Source organism: Uloborus diversus, chromosome 7 (genome assembly GCF_026930045.1).
Source record: "Uloborus diversus isolate 005 chromosome 7, Udiv.v.3.1, whole genome shotgun sequence".
NCBI classification, from domain to species: domain Eukaryota; kingdom Metazoa; phylum Arthropoda; class Arachnida; order Araneae; family Uloboridae; genus Uloborus; species Uloborus diversus.
The window spans coordinates 128223924-128249059 of NC_072737.1; the positions used below are offsets into that span (position 1 = coordinate 128223924).

At 33.3% G+C, this 25136-nt stretch overlaps 1 protein-coding gene across 1 annotated transcript in view; it reads left to right on the forward strand.

Annotated features, from left to right (window-relative positions):
* Nucleotides 1–354: 354 nt before the first annotated feature.
* Nucleotides 355–25136, forward strand: part of LOC129226875 (potassium voltage-gated channel protein Shal-like) — a 141295-nt gene continuing 116513 nt past the window's right edge. Inside the window, exons 1-3 of the mRNA XM_054861504.1 lie at nt 355–468; nt 11356–11538; nt 19459–19614. Coding sequence (XP_054717479.1) covers nt 11365–11538; nt 19459–19614 — 330 coding nt within the window. The 5' untranslated portion in view covers nt 355–468; nt 11356–11364. The remainder of the gene's footprint in view (nt 469–11355; nt 11539–19458; nt 19615–25136) is intronic.

A 25136-nucleotide genomic window follows, 5' to 3' on the forward strand; every position in this document is an offset into this window, starting at 1 on the left:
GAAGATATTTTAATTAAATGCGAAAGTTTTATTAGCGAAAATTTTTAAAAATTGCAGCTATATCGTGGGTGCATTTCAAAGTTTTGATTGCAACCATTTATGGAACAGACTCTTTAGCACCAGAAATAACCGCAGGTAGCAAAAATTTACTAAATTTAGTACCTTGCATTGCTATTCAGTCTATTTACGTTACTTGACGTTTCGAATACAATGGGAGCTTCAAGTTGTCACTGGTTCAAATGTTACTTTTTAATCACTAGTCTTTCGAATGATTTTCTGTAAGGCTGATCAATCGATTCTTTTAGGTACGGAGACATGGTTCCAGACACGCCTACGGGTAAAATCGTGGGTGGTGTTTGTTCCTTGAGCGGCGTATTGGTGATTGCTTTGCCAGTACCCGTCATCGTCTCCAACTTCTCCCGAATCTACCACCAGAGCCAGAGAGCGGACAAGAGGAAAGCTCAGAAGGTAACCAGACGTTCTTTATTTCTGAATCCCCCCCCCCCTCCACCATACTTTTTACGGGGATTTCATTTAAAGTTAACTTGTTTAAATCAAATAGGAAACCATAGAAAAGTGAAAAAATCAAGAAAGGTATGAATCGAAAGAGCATAGAACTACAAACCAGGGTAGCTACCTCGGGTTACTGACCCCACGTTAACCGAGTTTTCAACACTTTTAAGGCGGTTTCAGGCATTTTAGCTATTCAAATCTTATTTTCACCAACTAAACCTTAATAAAATTAAATTTGCACTTCACCATTCTCTTTTACAAGAAAGAACAAAAAAACGATCATGTACATTTGAGTCAGATTGCAGATAGTTTTAAAATGTGATAAATTCTTTTTCAGTTCCAAACATTAGCATAAGGTATTTGAGATCAAGCGAGAAATAATAATTTCTGTCTGAGACGGCTAATGAAACTAATTACTAAAACCACTCAGCAGGTTTTTATTAAAAACCACTCAGCAGGTTTTTATTATTCTGTTAATTACACGATTGATGTGCTTCATCCTGACTTTTGATCGACAACTATGTAACAAATCGTTCTTTTTTTTTTAGAATTTTTTTTCTGTGAAAACAGTATTGCAACATACACTCTATACCGTGGTACAATAACTATGTATATGTGAGCCTATATAATTTTCGGAAAAGTTTTAGTTTCCATAGAAATGTCAACCTCAACCTCAGAATTTTTTTCCCCAAAAAGCCTGACCTATCATTTCATTCAGCATACTTTCTAGTACATAAATCCAATAACAGTTTGCAAAAATTTCATTCGGTGTTTTTCTTCTGGCTCAAAACGTGTGAGGTTGTAGAAAAGGCTTAGGATGTGCAAAAAACATGCGTCTATGTTTTCTTGTGTAATGTAAAAAATTTTGCAAATTTTTGAAAGAACTGTGTTTATTCTAAATGAATAGATGTTGGCCCAATAAAATTGACTGTTCTTTTTGCATGCATTATAAGATAAGTCTTTTAATTAGTTTGGTTATTTCACTGAAAATATTTACGTTACGTTAGTCACGAAAATGTACTATTTTCTGCTTAAAAACTAAACCAGATGATTGAACCAAACAGCACTTTTTATTTTCTTACATCTGTGTCATATCTACTTAAAAAGTGCAAAACATTCATTTTAGTATCAGTAGATGTAAAATAATTAGTGTGACTAACGTAACATTTGAGCTGTGACTAACGTAACGGTTTGCATGTGACTAACGTAACATTTTAAAAATGACTGCTAATATTTAAAATTTATTTAATTTAATATAAATTTTCATGAACAATTTTGAATATGTAGGCATTTTATATTGCTTAAAAAAATAAAGAGTGAAAAATACCAGTAATACTACATTGTAGACCTTCTGTTTACTTAGAAAAATACTTTTTTAAAGGTCTTTATGAAGATACTTCCAATTTAAAGAATTATTAAAAAAGAAAAAAAGTGAGTAAAGCAAAATGAGTACTCTGCTGAATGTGCATTCAACACAAGAGTCCAAGCTTAAGAATTAAGATAATAGAAATACAGTCTTAACAAAGAAGAACGTCTCTATTTTTTAGAAAATACATCTCCACCTATTACTAAAATGAAGTAACGGCTGCTCGTTGGAAAACATTTGAAGATGTTACATGATACAGCGACAATAAGCGCTGCTGTCATATTTCAGAAAATGCAAGAATGATCATTTAGAAGTGCAAACATTTGCGGTGATATCTGGAATTAAAATGCATTCTGATAAAACGTTCGAATATTTTTTTTTTCAATATTACATTTTAATTCAAAAGGATGCACAACACTATTCGTTCGATGAATTAGTAAACCTTAAAAAATAATATGTCATTGAAAAGTACTACGGAGTTTCTTATAACGATAACTAGTATATCCAGAATACTAGAATTCAGTGAAAATACCAACTTGCAAAAAGTTAATTTTTAAAATTAGAGATATTTAGGATTTAATTAGACCAAGAATGATGTTATTCAGTTTGCAAAAGCAGTTTTTTTTTTCGCACATTCAAATTGAGTTAATTGAACTGAATCCTTCCATTTAATTTCTTACACTAATATAGAAAAAAAGTAAAGAAAAAACCATAATACAACACAAAGAAGGTTCCTAAAAAGTGTAAAAGTAATATAAGAGCAAAAAATTAATTATAAAAAGTTTTTTATATGCATTCATTGCTTGTTATTCGATAGTTACGTTAGTCACGTTACGTTTGTCATACACAATTTTTCGGAAAAGTACCATTTAGGGCCAAAAAAGATTCGTCTGTAACAAATCTGTAGTACGATTTTAAAAATAGATTGTTTACCTCTTACAAATATATCGGCCAACTTTAAATGTCTGCGTAAGTTTCAGAAAAAATTAGCTCGTAACATAAGCATTGTTTCTCAGAGTTGCAAAAATGTTACGTTAGTCACGATGCCTTTTTTGGTGAAAAAACACCTGCTAGCGTTTATTTTGCTTCAAATTCTTGGTAGAAATAAAAAATAGTCACCTTGTAAATTTTAGATCTGCATATTAAACCAAAACAAATTTATTTTTACTCCCGGTGTAAGTAAAAAGAGTTTGAAAATCAGCTGCGAGTGTTACGTTAGTCACTATGGAATGACCCAGCCGATATAATTTTCGGCAAACTTTCGCAGTTTCATGTCTGATTACCCATCCATTCATTTGGGTGAAATTATTGAACTTAAAGCTTTTCTCAACATCATGTTCAAAATTAGCTATTGAGTCTATTATAGCTACAGACAATTAGGTCAAATACGTTGAGATATTTATGAAACAACCTGAAAACGATGCCTGTTCTTCATTTATAGGTCTGCGTTTAATAGCTCATTCGCGTGATTGAAAGCAGGTATTTCCTTTTAGGCACCAAACTCCAGACTTGATTGCTTTTCATAGGATTCCGTTTTTACCAACTCGTTTGTTGTTCTTTACAGCTTTTTTTTCTTTTCTTTTGGTGGGTAATATCTTTTGTTATATTGATGAGTCTATCGACTTGTTTTAAAGCATATGTCCTGAAATAGTAATGCAATGACATTTATACCAGGTAAGTAAGTTAAAAGTTAGAAAAATAAGTAAAATGAAAAAAAAATATCGGATCAATTTAATCGGATTAAATTTCTGCTGTGTAGAAATGATAGTTTAAATTTTATTAACGTAATGTCTTTCTAAAAGAAATTCATATGAAGCGTATAGCTGCAGAAGTAGATGTATCTCCAATGGAGTGGTTTCCAAAAAGTATTTTTTTTTCTGAAAGAGCATGCTTAAAAATATAGGATCTGACCATTTTTTAAACAATTTATTTAAGTTTAATATTTAAAAAAAAAAATACTTAAATCGGTTCGTTTTCATTGTTTACACTTCTGTCGTGTGACATCACAAATGATGAAATGCCATTCAATGTTGCCATTCACAGAACAAAATATTGAATTCGCATCTTTACTCACGCATATTGGCAACGATATGGTTGATAGCAAGCGTGGAGCGCAATCTTAATTCGCTGCTTGATTATCATAACGTGGAAACGTAGTAGAAAGATGCGCCAAATTGCATCATTTGTGACGTCATAAAGACCTCGCCTTGTTTGAAAAATCGGACATTTTAAAAAATTAATTACAAAAAAACTGTTGGGAAAATGAAAGTATTTTCTGGGTCCATGTAATTTTTTTTCTGCTCATTCTATCCATTTTAATGACTAAAAGTAGTACTTTTGACTGAAGGAAACCACCCCATTCTAATTTTTGGCGCAAATGCGGGTTTTTTTTTTTTTTTTAGTTTTTTCATTACAATACTTATATGAGCCAACAACCTGAGACAATCATAGAGTTTTGAAATGGTCTCCAATATGATTGAGAAGAAACAAGAAAAATCATTGCAACTCATATATTTTCGAAATTACAGATATGTGAATTTTTCCCTTTAAAAAATTTTTTGGTGATATCTACTTTTGCAGCTTATGCGCTTGACGTGATTTATCGTCAGCTGAGTGCTATAACTCGGTTGCTGCAAATTTGAAAAAAAAAATAGAATGTATTCCTTTTATAGAAAATTTTTGCTTTCTCAAATTCCCCAAAAATCGTGAAAAAATATTAACTTGTGTTTTTCCATGAATAGTATGAAAAAAAAAACTGAATTGTAGTTACCGATTTTTGGTATTCACCCAACGATATATACATGGTGTGCATGATGTATCGGGAAGTATTCAGAGCCCTACGGTGCGTAATGTACTATTATGTAGGGCACCCACTAAAATCGCTGCTACCCTGATTATTTCTGAATGGTGAGACGCCAAAATCATTTAAGAAAATTCTTTGAACAGAATATTTAACCGAGACTACGTTCTTTTGTTGAAATCTGTTTTGTGTTAATAGTTATATCTTTATTCTTATATATATATATATATATATATATATATTTATTTATTTATTCTCTTATTATATATTATTATATTCTTATTATATATCTTATTATGTTTTAATAGTTATATCTTTACTTTATTATTTCCTATGTTCTTTTAATAGAATAAATTATTATTTCAAGACCAAAAAATTTCTCCGTTAAGAAAATTTTGAAAAAAAACGTATTTTTTCGGATTAAAGTTGTAATTTTAAAAGTTTATAACATTTTTTAAATGAAGTAGTTTTGCAAATATTTGATTAATATTGAATATATATCTTCTATTCAATCAACAAATCGTAATTATATAATATTAATAAATATATTAATATTATATAAAAGATTAATAAATTATATCAACAAATATTTCAAGAAAAAAAACATAATTCATTACTAGTAAAAGCTATTATCATTGTCGCAATTCGCAATCCGGCAAGGAAACCGACACAACTCAGAAAACCAGCATTGGAGAAAACCAGGGTTGCGCAAGAGTATAGCTTTAGGGGAGTTAGGTCTCAAATATTACGAAACGATTAGAAAAATTGTGATGTGATGATTATTTGTTAGTTTATAATGTCTAAATTAATACTGAATGCTTAATGGATTTAATGATGTATCATTATTAATTATATCGTTTTTATACCACCACGCACCAGTTATATAGGCAAACTTCGAGTTTTGTGGCAAGAAAGAGCATTAAATTTAGATTTTAAATCAATAGCTATTCGCAACTCCAATGAACATCGGGGAGGTGCAGTCACTGTCTAATGCCGGATGAAAAAGGCAAAACAAATAAATGCCGTAACTTATAACTTGCTTTGACGCTTAGTGAATGACAGTAATTTTTCATCGTGTTTGAGGGAAGCTTTTTTTCCATTCTTCTGAAATTTCATTACACCACAAAGTGTCTGAAGCCTGTAATTTACCCCAAAGAAAACACGTGGAATGGAATGTTTTACCTTTTTCTTTAGTGCTGTTAATCACCGCAAGGTAGCGTATTCGAGCTCTGGAGTTACGAATAATCCGACCGCGAACAAATGACCCTCGTCAATCATTTGAGAAAACGAGTTCATTCCTTAAAATCGGTAGAGAAAGGGGGACGTGTACCTTATTTTGGAGTTTAGCAACATTTTGGCGGTATGAAGAAAAATGTACTCCTCGTATATTTTCGTTGTGTGATTATTTAGACCTGAAACGTTTACGCTTCAGCACTAACTGCATTGAGTTAGCGAAAAAGTAAATTGACAAGCTTTATATTCTTTATTGCAACCCTACCCTTGCCAATTTTCAATTAAAATTACTTATAGAACGCGTTGCTATTTCTGACTAATGGCTGCTGAAAGAAGTAAAACCAAGACCCACTCACTTACGTAGTATGTGACCTGTCCAATGAGTGACCGCACAAAATTAAAATGTATTACTTCTTTGGCTAATTTCTTAAATTCCAAGGTGACGTATTCAAGCTCTAGAACCGATGACGAATTTGCAAATTCTAATCCAATTTTCCTCTCCATATCGCCTGTTCATGAAAATGGACAATTCTGAAACAAGGCAGGGCCAAGGGTCAGCTCTTCGCAGTCGGAATTTAGTACGTTGTCTCCAAATTTTGAATTATGTCACTTTCCTTGCTGGAGTGCGATACGTATTTACATCGATCTGTATTTACAAGAAATTTCATTCGTACGTATTCTACGAAACATAGCAAAAATATATCTTAAATAAAGTAATATGCTATAACATCCGGATAAAATTTCACTGGAAACGTAACACTAAAGTGTGCTAGCCTCATATATTTCGATTTTTTCTCGTCAAAAACAAACATGGGTATTAAAATGAGTATTAAAGTGCAAAATAAGCCAAAAGAAGAAAGTGATCACAAACAAAAATGGGTGACTGAATAATTTAAGTTATTTCATTCACTTAAGAATATCCAGCCTTGGTTTTAGATTATTTACATAATTAAACGGAAGGCTCTCAAAATGTTTCTTTGTATAATATTAAGAATTAAATGCGATGACTTTCAGCAAATACTTTAGACATTTAGGTCAAAAGAGTTGAGATATTTATCGATGTAGTCATTCTTTCTTCAAAAGGCTGCCTTTTGATAGGTCATTTACGTGATGAAGCGAATATTTTCTTTTAGGCAGCTACATCCAGTTTCATTGTTTTACCAAGGGTTCTACTTCTTCCGTTGCACTCTTAGTAATGTTTTTTTTATGTTTTGGCCTGATAATATATTGTTTCATTATTCTGATATATTGACTAGTGCAAAAGTTTGCCGAGAAAGATGATCCAAATAGTGTTAATTATGTTTATAAGAATGAGGACATTATCATTGCTAACTAAAGTGAAAACATAAATATTCGTAAGCTTTTTGTGGGAAAACAAATAGCGTATGTTGAACGTCATGACGTAAAAAGAAAAATATATTTTGTCCGTATTTTTCTTTATATTTTTTTTAACTTTAAGTTTACTCAAAATTTTCCAAAAGAAAAGGGATTAAAGCCCCAATCTTCAAGAACTATTTCTTAATTTAGCTAGAATAAGTATTTTTCCCAGAAACAGGAATTTTTGGAGAAACAACTATGCCGATTAGATATTTCTGTACCTCAAAGTCAGACTGACGTAAGTCATACTACCCTATCTATATACTATCCCTATAGGAACAAGATGGAAGTATTGAAAAGCATAGTTATAGATGAGAAGTTGGATGTTATTGGAATAACAGAGACATGGGCTACCGAATTTGATGTAGATTTATTACATATTGCTGGTTATAATTTGTTTAGACAAGATAGAGTAGGCAAAAGAGGTGGTGAGGTTTTATTTTATGTTAATGACAATTTCATTTGCAATGAATTGGTCATAAATGATAAACCTACTGATATTGATATGATTTGACAGAAGTTGATGAGTAAAAAGGGCAAAAAAATTGCGCTTTATAAACATTTATAGGCCGCCTAATTCAAGCCATTGACAAGATGAACAGATGTATCGTATTATTAGTGACATGTGCAGTAAGGGATCCGCCATCATCATGGGGGATTTCAATTTTCCGGGTATTGATTGGAATAATTTTTATTCTAGTAATGGCATAGAAGAGGATTTTTTAAAAGTAATTCGTGATTGTTTCTTAGATCAAGTTGTAACTCAGGGGACACGAGAGGAAGCGATTTTAGATCTAGTTTTCTGTGACGTAGGAAGTTCTGTTCAAGGGCTGTGTGTAAGGGATCATGTTGGAGATAGTGATCATAACCGCATTAGGTTCTGGATTGAATTTGAAGTGTATAAAGTTGAAAATTTTATGTTTGTGCCCAATTTCAGAAACACTGATTTTGTTGCACTTAGGCAGAGCTTGAAAGAGGTTTTTTCGTCAAGATTGGAAAATATCGATGTAAATCAGTAGTGGACGGAATGTAAGGAAAAACTGGCGAAAACGGTTGGGGATTATGTTCCACTTCGGAGAAAAGATGTTAGTACTAAAATTTAGCCCATGTGGTTCTCTAGGGAGATTAAAGCAGCTCTAAGTTATAAGCAAGCGGCTTTTCGTCAGTTTAAGGAAACTGGTCAAAGTGCAGATAGGCTCCAGTATTGTAAGGCAGGATGAAATTTTAAGTATTTGGTACGGATTAAGAAAAGAGAATTGCAGATAACACTGATGGGAAATATATATATATATATATATATATATATATCTGTTCACACAAATCTTTTTACCCAGTTGCTGCTTCATTAAACATTTCCACCCCACTATCAATTGCAGCTGCTTTTTTTTTTATTATTGTTTTACGAAAATCTTCTTGGCAACAAAATTCAGTCTTGTGAAATGGGCTTTTAGAACTTTAATGACTACTATCAAAATGTTAATGCTAAAGTGTTTCATCAGATTAATGTCTCTTGCAGAAAAATAAAACTATATGACTTATACGACATTTTCAAAAGTGCTTTGAACTAATTTGGGTTCTAAAATTTTCGCCGGGGAAAGTATTTTTGTCATTATTTTTTTCTCTGTTACGTTAATATATCATTTAAAAGCAAAACAATTGTCGTTAAAGAATGTTTTATATTATATCATAATCTTTAAGAAATGTGACGAATTCAGAATCAAGTTGTGTAAGTCACATTGGAACATTTCTTTAGCTTTTAAAACTTCGTTTGCATAAAGCAATAAATAAATAAACACAATCTGTTGATTAGGTAAAACATTTCACGTAGATTACATAAGACGCTGTATGTTGATTGTATGATAAAAACGTCTAGTATTTTGTTTTCTGAATTTATTAATAACAGCAACATGACAACAGTCAGCTTGAATTGAAACTACAATCTATAGCAAAAAAAGAAGACGCACCTAGTAGGAGTTGTCAGAACAAAACGATATTTTAAATAAGTAAGGCATCATAGATCTAAAAAAGCGATTACAAACTGAAAGCAAATTGGTCAATTATTATTCGCAATTTCCAAATGAATGGAGGTTGACTAGATTGGGTTTTGTGGCGCAAGAGCCTTAGTAGGCTATACTGAGCCAAAATGAATGGAAGTTTTAACCTTAGAGCAGGAATTAGTAAATAGAGGGAGCAAGTCTGATCGTTTGCTTAGCAAAAACTGAGGCTAAGACCCCAAGTCATGAAACTAAACAACGACGAATGGCTGAGACGTTTGGCGGGAAAATAGCGAAAGAAACCTGTTTTCTTCCATTGCTTTGCTTTAAAATCTATCGCGTGACTTGGAATCTTTGCTTTTCGAATGAAAGTCTTCACACTCCCTACATTTTATCTCTTCTCAACGGTTTTAATACCCTACTGAACCCCTTGTAGCGGGAATGTATAACGCGATACCGGCAAGCAAACAGTGTTGTACGATATCCTGCGTCATTCTTGTTTTTGGCGTGATATTCTACATCAGTTTGCTCCATATTGTCAAAAATGAAAAGCACAAGTATTTAAAAATAATTTGTAGGATATTTTTTCATTCATAAACTTATTCCTATGCAGTCGAATCCCAAAAACTCGGCTTGGTGTGGAACGAAAAGTGGCCTAGTTTTTTGAAAATGCCGAATTGTCAGCTTTTTCGCGCAGTTTTTTTTTTTTTTTTTTTTTTTTTTGTCTTTCAAGAATGTAGCTGAGTTCTCTGGATTCTGCCAGGTTATCGAGTCCCGCTTTTTTTTTTTTTTTTTTTGAGAATCTAATGAAAAAGCGGTACACTATAACCCCGATGCTACAGTGTAGCTATTTGCTATTAGCGCAATTTTACTTTTTTTTTTTTTTTTTGGTATTTGAAACTGTCGATGTTAGACAGCATCGACGCTAATGTTGCATAATAATGTTGCATCTGTAGCATGTATGCACTTAGTTTCTCTAATTGAACCATTAAATGGCAACTGCAAAAGGAAACTGCAAGTTACCGCCCCAAAGGCTAAGACGGAACTACCAGCACTTACCAACAAATCGGTCACAGCATCAGATACTGCAGTTTCACCATTATTGGTTATCCAATGGGGATACCGTTTCAGCAGTAGCTGGATATTGTAGTTGAGCTGTTGGTATATTTGGTGGTAACTTACAGCATAATATCCAATCAGTTACCTTCCCAAAATGAAATGAGCCACACCACCTTTGCGAACTCTCTTTAGTGTGCTAATTAATTTTAGCTACCGTCAACTGGGGTAACTTTGGCCTGTTTTTAAGTAAAATTGACGAAAAGTCAATCAGTACAACCAGTAGGGATAAATTCAAGCCATGGCTGCGTCAACTAGGCACATGAAACGAATACATAATAATCACTCTCTTATGTTTGAAAATAGACATTCTATTTTCGTTTGTTGAGTAGATATTACCCTCAAACGCTAAAGTTACCCCGGTTAACGGTACCAGTGTGAAGGTAATCTCAATTAACTTCAATGAGAGGACATGTGTCCCCATTTCAATCACAGCTTTTTTAGACTGTTAATCCCTAATAAGGGTGAAACTGCAGTATCTGGATGTCGTAATGTGACTGTTGGTATATCATCGCTCCAGAACAACAGTAAGACATGGATGCCTCAGTTGCCAAATCGATTAACTCCACTTTAAAAAAAAATTATCATTTCTGCTTTAATAGTACTTAATCTGAATCGATGCATAACATGTGAATTTATATTAAAGTATTGGTTCAGTACATTACTAATCATGTGATGGCAGATAATGAAACACGAGGACCTATTTACTCCTATATATAACATCATCTTCTTCATAACTTTTCTCTACCTTTTGTTTTATGGAGTTAATCAAGAGAGGCATTCACATATTAATCGGAGAATAACTGTAAGATATCATACTGTTGCTTTCTGGGACGAGGATACGCTTGTAGCGTTAGTCAACACTTCATTTCTGACTATTTTTTCATGAAGTTGATAATTTAAGTGTGTACATATGTGTTCTGTCTTTAATGTGTGCATATGTATTTCATTTGCAGAAAGCTCGAATGGCCCGCATCAGAATCGCTAAAGCGACTACCGGTGCGGCCTTCGTGAGCAAGAAGAAAGCGGTAGAGGCCCGAATAGCCGCCAGGGAAAGTGGACAAGAAGTGGAGGACTTCCCGGATGATATATTCGAGCTTCAACACCACCACCTGTTAAGATGCCTCGAAAAGACAACGGTAAGTTGGGAATGATATATCGAGTAAACAGACCTCATTAGAGTTCGGCTGCAGAATTTCATTACATTCTGAAATGAAAGTGAATATTCAGCTAGTAAGGTATAAATGTGCAACTTATAATGCTCATGTGCTTACAGGCTTACCCATACATGTAACATTAACTAGATGCATAACTAGATTCCGGTTCCATGGGCAGCCGAGATCAACTTTGTGGACAGTTGATCTCGGCTGCCCATGGAACCGGAAAACGAATCCATGGGCAGGCGAAAATTGTTAGCTTGCATGCGTTTGAAAAACGTATGCAAGCTAACAATTTTCGCCGTTACATCCACTGGAGACCAGTGAATGCATCCTCATAGGTCAAGCTTTTGCCCGTTTAATTCAATACTTCCACGTTCAATGGTGGTCATTGGCTGTAGCTACGGAGTTGTGTATCTAATTATAATAATCTATACTAGATCCGCTAACCCAGGCGGTTGAACACATGACGGCATTTTTATATACAATCGGTTAACCGGTGACTCCGTTTGAATGCTATTGATTCGTGCCTGGGTTAAAATGACACGAATCCGGTGAGCTAATTTGAACATGAATAGTGTTTTTTTTTTTTTTTTTGCTTCAGTGACCAAGTATTGGTCATTTTTCGCTTGATTGCAAAAACGTATGACGTCATTGCAACCGACATTTTTGTTGCATGTTGAAATTGCACTCATCGTTCCAAAAGATATGCAACATCAAAAAGTTTTTGCAGCGTTCTTAAGTATCTTATTCTTATGAAAAACATTGGAAAATTAGAATTTTTTTAATCAAATTATGAGCTTGTACTTTTTTAAACAATGGGGTCGTTTTCAAAATTTTAAAAGTACGTTTTTCTGAAAAAGCATGCTTAAAGACATAGGATCTGACCAATTTAAAAATAATTCGACTAAGTTTAATAATTTTAAAAAATTATTTTAATCGGTGCGCTTTCATTGTTTACGCTTCTGCTTAAGACATCACAAATGATTAAATGCCATTCACTGTTGCCATTTTCACAGCGAACTATATTTAATTCGCTTCTTTACTCACATGTACTGGCAACGATACGGTTGACAGCAAGCGTAGAGCGCAATATTCAATTTGCTTCTTGATAATCCTAACTTGGAAACGCGGTAAGACACATGCGCCAAAGTACATTATTTGTGACGGCATAAAGATCACGCCTTATTTTCAAAATCGGACATTTAAAAAAATTAATTAAAAATCAAGCGAAGGGAAAGTTTTTTCTGGCTCCATGTTCTTTTTTTTTTTTTTTTTTTTGCTTATTTTATCAATTTTAGTGACTAAAAGTAGTACTTTTGACTGAATAAAACAATACATCATATTATTAAAAATCAATACTACTTAAAAGCAAGATTTTTTTTAATAAAATTATTGAAATGTAACGAAACGTAGCTAATTATGGAAAACTAATCTTCGAAATAACATAAAACTAGTGTTACGATTTCCAAACAATACAAAGTAACCGTTACATAATGCGTGTAAAAATAGATTGAAAAAATATAAACAAAATTTCTTTCATTAATTACTGATTATTTAATACTAATACATCAGAGGCAGTGAGAAGCAAAGGGATGTAAGTGGACATTTTCAAGTTTTGAGTAAAACGCGTTTAAAGATAACATCCTACGTAGGTTTTCATTGAAATTTTTTTTCTAAATCATGCTGTATAGCAGCAACTACCAGGGCTATTAGTACCATTTCTTTCCCCAGGACAGAGGAGAGGCTCACCTACCATGTGTACCGGTTATCTCAAAATGTTTAATTTTGCCACTTACATCACTTTGCTTCTCACTGCATCATATAATACATTGAAATAGTAAACTTCATCCCATAATTGAAAAAAAAATGAACACGAAAATATGCTGGAGGTATCTTTTTGACTAATACATATAGTTAACTAGTATTAATTATGACGTAAATCCTAATTCAAAAAAGATTTCAATCTTATTTTTGATGAAAAAACGCGATGTAAAAACAAGTTAAAACTAAATATGTTCATAAGATGGCTATTTTCATTATGTTATAAAGAAAAAATCAAAGCAAAGCGCAATTTTTTTCAAGTGTGTCATTTTATTTCTTTCAAAATTTTATCGAACTGAAAGAAATGAAAAAAAAATCGATTGAAACATAAAAACGGATAGCGCAGACGATTCACCATTATTTCTTTTGAGACTGATAAAAAAGGTTTTCCAGAAAAGTAATTTATTTAATGAAAAAAACCTCAATTATATAGATAGCATTTTATAAGATTCTAAAACTGCAAGAAAATCGTTCTAAAGATGAAATTAAAGTTTTAAAAATAGAAAAATGTATAAAATTAAAAATGGAATTTATGTATCACCCAAAAGTATGTTTTACTAATTAAATGGTTTTTAATCAAGTAAAAAGAGCTTCTTTATGTACGAAATGATTTACATAATAACTAAAGGGATTTTTCTCAATAAAAGTTACATAATCTTTTGATAGAATAACTGAAACTATTTAACTTACCTTAGACCCAATTTTAAGGTTTTATGTTCTTTTATTTTGAAATAATTACTTTTAATAAAGTTCTTTCATACTTTTCTTTGGATGAAAAAAAAAATATTTTTTTTTTTACACGTTCACGAAAAGTATACCAAAATACTGAATTCAGTAAAGTTATTTAGACTACAAATGTAAATCATTTCGCCAAAGTATATTTCTGTTGCTTTTCTTCTACCGTTTAAAAATGTTTAAGTAATTCAAGACATCCTTATCAAAAGCTTTTTTTTGTCTAAAATATAATTCATTCATAAATTCAAAAAAAAAACATGGTTTTAATTTTGCGGATAAGCGAAGAAAATAAAATGCAATATCGAATTATACTGCATACATTTCATTGCAGTTGTATTTGAGGAGGTGCCGTTCAAAAAGATTTGGTCAAAAAAAATCAAAAAGTGATGTAAAGGTAGATCATTAGTCAACTACTTCAAGACCACAGTAGCTGGTACAGATAAAAGAGAAAAAAAGGGAAACATACTTGCCATTTAAAGTAGTGTAGAGAAAAAAGCAGTGCTCTGCAAAAAGTATTTCGGGTCAGCTCACTGTAAACACGATTCAGAAACGTTTCTGGAAAATAATGGGCAGCTGATGTGCCCAATTTCTTCCAGTAACATATATTACAAAAGCCACGAATGTTTTCCGCTAAAGTTCAGTAAAACTTCCTGTTTAAAGCCAGTCGTGTCTCTGGAACTTTAAAGTAAAGAAGGCAGATTTAATATAATAGCTTAGCACTTTCCTTCGTTTTCAGGAGATCCCCAAAAGCAGTTTTGTAAACATGGAAAAAGCTAAGACAGAATTGCAAGCAAGCATCAAGAATTTTCCTCTCCTGCATTTCTTGCAAAGCCACGAAGTCCATAGACTGAATTGCGCCATTTGGACCGCTTATCAGTCTGGACCGACCGCAATCGAACGGAAGGCGTTACACTTTCTGAATACGCTTAGTTGATCTTTAAACTGGGAGCTAAAAATATTTTTTAGAGATGTGAGAAGTCTGAATTCCTGCGACTTGCAGCAATTCAGGAAACTTTCTGACAGTAATACTTAATTTTTCCAGGAATTTGATAAAAACCGCTGAAATCCCGGGATGTTACACAGAAATACTCAGTAACGTTTCGGATTTTTTTTACAGTGTTGGGTTAAAGGGAAACAATTTCAATCTTTCAACTTTAGGTCCTTAACTTTCTAATGGATTAATTAAAACTCGGTTTCGCCCAGCGGTCGAAATTCGACCATATTCATTAATGAATATTTGAGAAAACTTTTATGAATTTACCTGTTTCTAGCATTTTAATTTTTAGTCTTATGCATTCGTTTACTGCACATCTGGGAACAAACAATTTTTACATGTACTAACAATACCAAACAGTAATAGTTTATTCCCATTTTTTTCTGTATGTGACACAGCATAGCCTATTAAGGCTTCATCAAAAAAAAAAAACAGTAAAACCAAAGCCTTTTGTATGTTAATCTCAAAATAAATGAATGAAAGGGATGTTTTATTATTGAGAAATTGGCGTGGTCGTCATCAAATTCTTGGCGGGAATAATTTTATTTTGGATATCATGTTGCCCTGTGATAACCCTATGCAAATATATATTTCTCTACTCTGAATGCAATGTTCTCGTATGCAAAAAAAAACATTTCTTACGCTGGCATTGGTGCCAAAAAATTGACGCCAATGGGTAAAGATCGCCAACTTCCAATTAACGAAATCTTCCCGAATGAAATAATACCGCAAAACTCAATATTTGCGTAAAACTTCTGATTCTTATAAAAAGTCGACTATCATTGATTAAATTAGCTTGACCTTTTCCATTAGAAGTATGAACTTTCAAACAGTCAAATCAACCAACCCTACTAGTTGCATTAATAATTTTCCATTCGAAAACACTGGACGTCGCAATAAGAGTACAACTTAAAAAAAGTGATCTTTGTGATCACTTTATGTTTGAGGGATGTGCATAACTGATGTCACACTTTATTTCGACATATTTGACCCCCTCTCCCTTTTGTTACAAAGTTTCACACTTCACCATACTCTTTGATACATGTCACGCTAATTTTCAAAATCATTATTATGAAAAAAACGCGCAATGTCGCATTGTATGTCTCTCTTGTCATTTCATTCCTCCCCTTTTTTACAAATTGTTACACTTTAATGTTATGAACCCCACTTGAAAGCGCGTTTTTATTCTTGGATAGCAAGCACCCTGTTTTGTGATAACCATGTGCAAATAGATATTTCCCTATTATTTGTTTCCGTATGCAAAGCAAAAACAATTCTCGCACTGGCATTGGTGCTAAAAATGTGACGCCAATGGATAAAGATCACCAACTTCCTAGAATAATCGAAAGCTTCCTGAATGAAATGATACCGCAAAACTCAGTTAATACGGAAAACTCCTGTGTAAACAATATTCTTTGTGAAAAAATCACTCATGCCAACTTATTCAATATTATTGAGTAAATAAGCATGAAATTTTCCGTTAGAAATATAAAACTTCCAACGATCAAATGAACGAACTCTACTTGCGACAGTGTATGAATAATTAAATATTAAAGTCGCGAAAATGTAATCAAAAGGGAAATATTTTAAATGTCCGTAGTTACCTACGAAGCCTCATAATAAAAACGAAAGCAATAATTTCAGTTATTTAGCTCAAGCAAGAAATGGCAACATAATATTATCCAGTAATTTCTTCACGCTAACTAAGTCGCGTGAAAAATCAAATAAAAATGAATTTTCGCTAACTTATAAATGCTGCTAGCTCCTTTTATAGTCTTCTTAGCGGGTTTCCGTTTTTGAGCCGTAAAACGGGGGGGGGGGGGGGGACAAACGTTTTTAGAAGTATTTTTCACGATCTTTCCAACCATACCAAACTCGAAGTACTAAAATGCATTTTTCGTGTAGAAAAAGCGGTTTAAAAAAAGAATTTAAACTTAATGTTTCACGCTTTCAACAATGACTTTCAACAATGGAAAAGAGATAAATTTAAAATTTTTGATTTTCGCTAGCTAAAAAACGCTTATAACTTTTTTTTTCCAGTTGATTTAGGTTATTGGACCTTGGGCGTTCTGACAATTTTCTCGTTAGGAGTATTTTTTAAAAACCTTTTCAACCATAATAAATTCCAAAAAAATTGGACTATCCGTTCGCATAAAAAGAGCCATTTAGGACGAAAATGTGTTTTTTATTAATGTCTCCGTTAATTAGCTTTCGATTTCAAAAATTTTGATTGATGACACTAAAACTCGGCAATAGCTACTGAACAAAAAAAGAATGAATGACATCCGTTCAAAAACAGGGGAGAAATCGATACCCAAAGAAAACGGCTTGCCTTTTAATATATAAAGATATAGCAGGAAGTAGTTCAAACAGATCAAAGGGAAAAAAACTTAAAATACAGTAGAGAAAGTTACATATCTTTTCTCAAAGTATTTAGGATCTGTTGGGGTAAAGAGAAACAGAATTTCAATATTTTAACTTTAGGTCCTTTCCTTTCTTTTGGATTAATTGAGACATAGTAGTAAATAGTTCGAACAGATCAAAGAAAAAAAGGAGGGAAAATAAACTTAAAATACAATAGAGAAAGTTACAGATCATTTCAAAAAGTACTTAGGGTCAGTTGGGGTAAAGGGAAACAGAATTTCAATGCTTTAACTTTAGGTTCTTTCCCTTTCTTTTGGATTAATTTAGGCATAGTAGGAATTACATGTAGTTTACATAGATCAAAGAAAAAAAGTTAAATTTAAAATACAGTATAGAAAGTTACAGAGAGAGCTCTTCAAAAAGTAGTTAGAGTCAGTTGGGGAAAAGGAAACATGATTTCAATACTTCAACTTTAGGTCCTTCCCTTTCTTTCGAATTAATTGACACATGGTAGGAAATAATTTGTAAAATGACACAACTGGTATAAAGTACAAACAAAAACATTTAAAAAAGAGTTAAAAACTCAGCAAATTTTACAAATTATTCCACAGTACAAAGTTTTCGACTGCTTTTTTACAATAGTTGGAAATAGTTTGAACAGATCAAAAAAAATGGGGAAAAAAAAAAACAATTTTTACTTGAAATAGAGTAAAGAAAACAGTAGAGCTCTTCATAACGTATTTACGGTCAGTTAGGACAAAAGGAAACATAATTTTAATATTTCAACTTTAGGTCCTTCCTTTTCTTTTGGATTAATTGAGACACAGTAGGAAATGGTTTGTACAGATCAAAGAAAAAAGGGAAAAAACAATTTACATTTAAAATAGAGTAAAGAAAATAGCAGAGCTCTTCAAAAAGTATTTAGTTAGGATAAAGAAAAACATAATTTTGATGCTTCAACTTTACGCCCTTCCCTTTCTTTTGGATTGATTGAGACATAGTAGGAAATAGTTGGCACAGCTCAAAGAAAAAAAAAGTGAAAAAACGATTTCGTTTGAAACAGAGTAAAGAAAATAGCAGAGCTTTTTAAAAAGTATTTACGGTCAGTTAGGACAAAGAGAAACACAATTTCAATATTTCAACTTTAGGTCCTTCCCTTTCTTTTGGATGAATTGATGCTTACTATTTTATGCATTTTGTCCAAGACTACTCTCTGATAGTAATGATAGTAACTGAGTATGGAAGTTTAACTTTATGACTATTTTCTAGGAAATAAAATCAGGTTTATTTTTACCCCAGAGACTATGGGATAAATGGAAACACCCCAATGTTTCCTCACGAGGGGGATGCAGGTTGATAATCGTATCATACATAATCAGTTTAGAAGGTTAAAAAGCTCTACACCAACAATTCTCAATCTGTAGGTTGCAATTCGCCTGAGAGCCACCAAATCCTTTAAACGTAGCCTGATATTATTTAAGAAGAAAAATCATACAGAAAATTGAAATTAAGCAATGAATTTATGTAAAATATACACAAAGTGAAATTCATATCAAAATGCAATGTACCATATATATGCAATGTAGCAAAAAATATAGGAAGAAAGAAAAACTTAATTATTTCCATTTTCTCCAGTATTTGTGGGAAATCGAAAAACCTAATTGTCGCCTCAAAAGCAGCTAGTTGAGAGAAATTCATTAGTAAATGCTTTTAGTAACCGTTTCCGCGTAACAATCAAAACCAGTTGAAACCAGTTACTTCGTATCTGTCTGCTGGTGGAAAGGAAAATGTAAGATCACTAAATTTTAAAAACAATATTTTTTTCGCATTAGCGTGGTATGAAATATTACTATTTAAAGTTGTCCTTATCTGAATTCCTAAAAATTAAAATCTTCATTATTAACTCAATACTTTCAATGTCTTATATAGATGTCAATTAATTTTTTCTCGATGGAAATAAACATTTCTCTTTTATTTTCCCACAGGACCGAGAGTTCGTCGAACATGAAGTGCCCTACAACGGCCAGCCGAATCGACCGGCCTCTACGCCTCCCATCACACCCCTCCCTTCCTTCTCTTCCGCAGAAAACATCATCCTACAAAGCTGCTGCGGACGCCGATGTAGCAAGAAATCCTATCGGGTAACACTCTTAACTTCTCTTTCTCTACATGACACAATAGAATATTGCTTTAACGAAGTCCAAGCGAAATCATTTCGACTTGTGAAATCATTTCGCTGTAACGAAATTGCCTTATATAGATATTACGAATGTTGACATTGTTCTTACATAATTTGAGCCGGGGATTATCAAAGTCTTCGCTAAAACGAGATTTTTGATGTAACGGACTTTGCTAAAACGGGATTTGACTAAATAGTGCTAACTAATTACGTAAACTTATAACCACCGAGATACATACAGTCTGGATCTGATAACACAAGCCTACATTCTTTTCTACATGAAAAAGTGTTTCAAGTTTAATAGGTGCCGTATAGTAAATGGTGTGTGCTGATCACAAATCTGAGCTTAGTTTTTTCCAGCACGTCAGGTTTTCAAGAAAAGTTTGTTTGAAATGTTTCATAGAAACTGGCAAAAATGCTGATAGAATATTTATTAAAACTATATTTAATAAAAAATTCCTACAAAATTGAGTTGTTTATTTAAAAAAATAACAATGTAGTTTTATCTACGTTAGGCAATCATTGGGGGGGATTGAATAAAATCGGTTTTTTCGCTTTTTCTTCACCGGTTTTGTCGTTTGTACTTTCATCTGATGATTGCTGTTGAATGGTTGGAAAAGGTCGGGGAATGGGAATTCCTAGTCGATGAGGTACAGGTCGTGTAGCAGACGGTAAAACGGGATATTGAATTGTATGTTTATTTTTCGAATTGAAGCTCTTGACATCGCAGGGGCAAAAGTAACAGTCGTCTCCATGGTTTTTCTTTCCTATATACCATAGAAGTGCCAAAGGGTAAAGAGCTACGTGTACCTTTTGTCCATTTTCTCAGTAGTTTAGCACACTTTGTGCGGAGTCCAACGTTTTTCCTGATCACCAAGCTTTACACCTAAGTAAGCGTGATAAGCTTTCTTGATAATTACTGTTATGCTTCGTTAAATGATTTGTTATCGTTAAATCACCACTTATGTAACAAAATGTATCAGGACTGTTTTTACACTTTCTTGATGACATTATGATACGCTAAACACTCAGAAAACAAAACACAACTTGGTGCGACAAGCAACTGACGTTAACTATTTTGTAAACAACTGCCAATGCCGTCAAGTTAACTTTGACAGATGCGAAAATGGAAAAGTGTTGCCACTGAAATGAAACAAACATATCATCATACAAAATATTTTTAATAAATGTATCAGAACTTCGTCAGGGATCATTAGAGATTGAGTATACCCAAAATAAACTCCAGGGGTCTTCATGGAGCTGACTACCAAACGGCACGACCTTGAGGGTCACAGATCTGGCTGAAATTCTGGAGTTAGGACAGTTTGCACTAGATATGAACTCAGGTAAAGCGGTTTGACTGCACAGGCCCTAGTTCGGCTGAAACGGGGGTTCAAAGTTGCTGTTTGAGTCCGGAAAAGCAATGCTTTTTCCTGTGAAGTTAACTTTTTTTATCCTTTTCTTGCATTTGCATTGCCGTATGTGTCAATTAAATGCATTCACAGACCCCTCTCACTCGTTGTACTGACAAGAGACGTCGAATGTCTTCGGAGGGTAGATATTGTCCAAAAGTTTCAAATTCTAATAAAAACGCCATTGCAATTCTGGAGTCCTGCAAATCAGTGCAGTTCAGATGGCAAAAGCGTGAGTGTCATGAATTTGGATAAACTTCTGGATTTAGGTCAATTCGTACAAATATTAGCCGAGGTGAAATAATTTGAGTATATAGGCTTTAGTTCGCCTGCAAGGAGGGTCTTATTTTGCTAGTTTGGCCCAGGAACTGCAATAGCGTGTTCTTTGGGGATTTGAAATTTTGGAACAATATTTGCTTTCGTTGGGTGATACTGTCTTGCAATATCAAGAAAAGAGTAAAAAAAAAGATAAATTTCAAAGGAAAAACCATTGCATTCTGGAAAGTTTTGACTCCCATTACGGCCGAACTAGGACCTATGCAGTCAAACCGCTTTACCTGGGCTCATATCTAGTGGGAATTAACCTAAATCCGAAGTTTCGTCCAGATCCATGACCCTCAAGGTCGTGCCGTTTGGTAGTGAGATACAGAGATGTGAAAAAGCTAACTTTATTGTGATGTAAACTATCCTTAGTCGCGTGTTTATTATCTTTGGCTTTTCTTGGCGGTGGATATTTGATTTAATTGGTCGCCAACATTTGGTTTTCTTGGGGGTAGGACATTTTAAAGAAATAATTTCACTGCAATTTATTAAATATCAATAAGGTACTTTTTTTCTTTAGTACAAAATATCTCATTTGGTTTTTTTTTTTTAATTTTGCGAAAAATCTTGACGTGATTGGTTAAAACCAAATTCATATTCAGAATCAGCGTACTCGTATTAGCTAAGGACACCTATCAAATTCAAAACCCCAAAAAATATGTAGGCCAGTGTAACTTGAACTCCGATGAACATAGGATTAAACTATTACATTTGTTAAATTTGAGGTAAAAGAAAACTAGTTTGCTTTGCCAAAAGCGTACCACGATAGTTCACCTGGTGCCAATAAAGAATTTCAGCTCTTCAAGCAAAAATTAACTCTACCATCACACGTCTTTTTGTCAGATCCTTACTGTATACAGAATCTGAATTCAAAGCGTTTATAATATAGAACCGAAGCGGTACTACAGCTTATTGCCGAAAGTGAAAGCGTTTAACTACAGCAATTAGGTGGAATCGTTTTCTCGTAATGAAGATTTTAGCGTTATAAGTTATTATTTCCTCTTTACTAACAAATAAAGCATCTGCTCATTTAGTATTAGTCAATTCCAAGCATAATTGATGCAACATTTGATTAACGATGAAAACTGAATTGGTAAGGCCCACAATATGGGTCAAGGCACGCTTCTTCTTCAGAAAAGGAAGATTCCAGAAGTGAAAGTGAATAGGAAAATTATCGTAACTATGTGTAATGCGTAAGGCTATTTTCAAATGATGAGGGGGGTATTTAGAGAGTTCGGTAGCAAAAGTGCTTCATATGGATTCAGATGAACGACGCTCTAATGCAAAAAAAAATGTGATTCTGAAGCAGCTGTACGTGTTTGAGCAACATTTTAAGACACAAAACTCGATTAACATGTTATAGATTTGTCTACAACAGAACAATCAATGAAATGTACACAAAACCTAATGCTTGGCAATCATGAACGACATCTTTCTTCTCATACTTTACACTGTAAAAACGATTTAGAAACGTTCCCGAAAAATAATGGGCAGCTGATGTGCCCAATTTCTGCCAGTAACATATCTTGAAAAAGCCAGGAATGTTTTCCGCTAAAATTCAGAAAGCTTCCTGGATTTATCCTGGAAGCCTCCTGAAAAATTCAGAAATCTTCCCGTTTAAAGCCATTCATGTCTGTGGAACTTTAGAATAAACTTTGTTAGGTATAATATAGTACTTTAGAACCCCCCTTCTTGGTTTGTCAAGGAAGTTCCAAAATCAGGATTGGAAACATTGCCAAAGCTAAGACCATAGACTAATAATAAGAGTAGACCGAGCTTTCCCAGACTTGCTGATGACAAAATTTGTTCTTGGACACATCATGTGACTGGTGGAAGGCTTGGCGAAAACTTTGGCAGCATGGTTGCTAGATAGCAGGATTATCTATAGTCTGGCACTCGACATGTATTTTAAGACGTAATGTGTTTTTATTATAATTTGTTTTCCAGGTGCAGAGATTTAACTGTTTTTCTTTTAGTTATGCATTATTTTGACATTAGTAATTAGTTTTTGATCACAGTTTTCAGTAACTTTTATTTCATTTGGAATTGCTAAGTAATCGTTGGCGTAAACGTTTTGCGTTAACGCAAAAATGTACTAATCGGTATCTAAAATTGAAATTGTAGGTAAAAATCTTACCGTTTGCAGATTCTTTTTGGGCGCTTGCATCTTTAATTGCTTAGAGATATATTGAAATTGCCTAAAGAAAATGCACAGTACTATCTAAACGAAAAACTCACTACATTAACAAAATATTTACAACCTAGAATAACAGATTTACAAATCGGATTCCATAAAATATCATTCTTCCGTGTTCCATCAATTCTATTTATGTCATTTCTCGCGATGGTTGATCGTCTGCTACGATCAACGCCCGCTGTTGCTAGGATATCCACCAGTCACATAGTTTGGTTTATGAGCAGCAAAAGGGTTACCATAGCTCGGTCTATTCTTATTATTAGTCTATGGCTAAGACAGAATCGCAAGAAAGCATGAAGAATTTCTCATTCCTGCAATTTTTGCAAATCTACACAGTCCATGGCCCTCAGTCTGACCGAGCAGTAACAAAACTGAAGCCGATACACTTTATAAATACGCTCAGTTAATCTTTAAACTGGGAGCTAAAAATATTTTTCACAGCAGTGAGAAATTCCGCATTCGTGCAACTTGTAGCAATTCAGGAAACTTTTTGACAAGGATACTTGATTTTTCCAGGAAGTAGATACAAACCATTGAAATCACAAAAGGTTACACGGAAATAATCAGTAATGTTTCGGAATTTTTTGACAGTGTAGGTTAAATAAAAAAAGATTATTTTTTATTGTTTGTTTAGTGCAGCTACAATAATTATTGCTAACAGTTTACTTAACTTTATCTTAATCACTGATGAAGATATCGTGTAATAAAGACATTCACTATTGATCTATCGCAGTAAGTTAGGATTGTTTGTGAAAAACCTGATTTGATGAACATTCGGTTACAGAGATCTCTTAAGCTCGTCCGTCGAGAGTTTGTTATACTGCTGTGCTAAGCGAAAAAGTCGTATCTGCGACTCTGTAAATGAGAAATTGCCGTTTGAAGTTTTGCGCCTCCATATATTTGATTCAGATGCAACAATTTCAGAATTTAAAAAAAAAAAAAAAAAGTTTCTCACTGACAAATGACCATGAAGCGCTGTAGTTATAGTCATGGCCGGCTCTAGTAAAGCTTGATCACGAAAAGAAGGCGGATGACCTTGAAGCGATACATCATTTTTATCATTTGTAACAGGTAGAATCTGTCAGAAAGCACCGAATAATAAGAGGCATGGTCTCGCTAATCCTACCTGTTCCAAAATAATAACAAACAACCTATTACAAATGATGCAAATGATGTTTTTGCTTCAATGTCATCCGCCTTCTTTTCGTGGTTAAGCTATAGTTCTGCCACCCTAGGCGGTATTGACAAGTGTCACCCCCCCTCCCCCGCGCCACCATTGAATAAAAATAATAAAGTAAAATAATAATATTTTAACAAAACAAAAATTATATTAAAGGTCTTTAAATTAAAGTGAGTTTCTAGATTCCAAAATGGGTTTTGCATATTCAAGCACTGGTACACACTTTAAGTTATCTTTTTTGACATTAATTTAGTGCAACTTTATGGCACTGAAACAGAAATTAATATTTTAAAAGATTTTTAAATCACGCAATTTGCTGCCTATGAAATTAATTGAATTTCTTGTTAAATTCAGAACACTGTTTTACATATCCA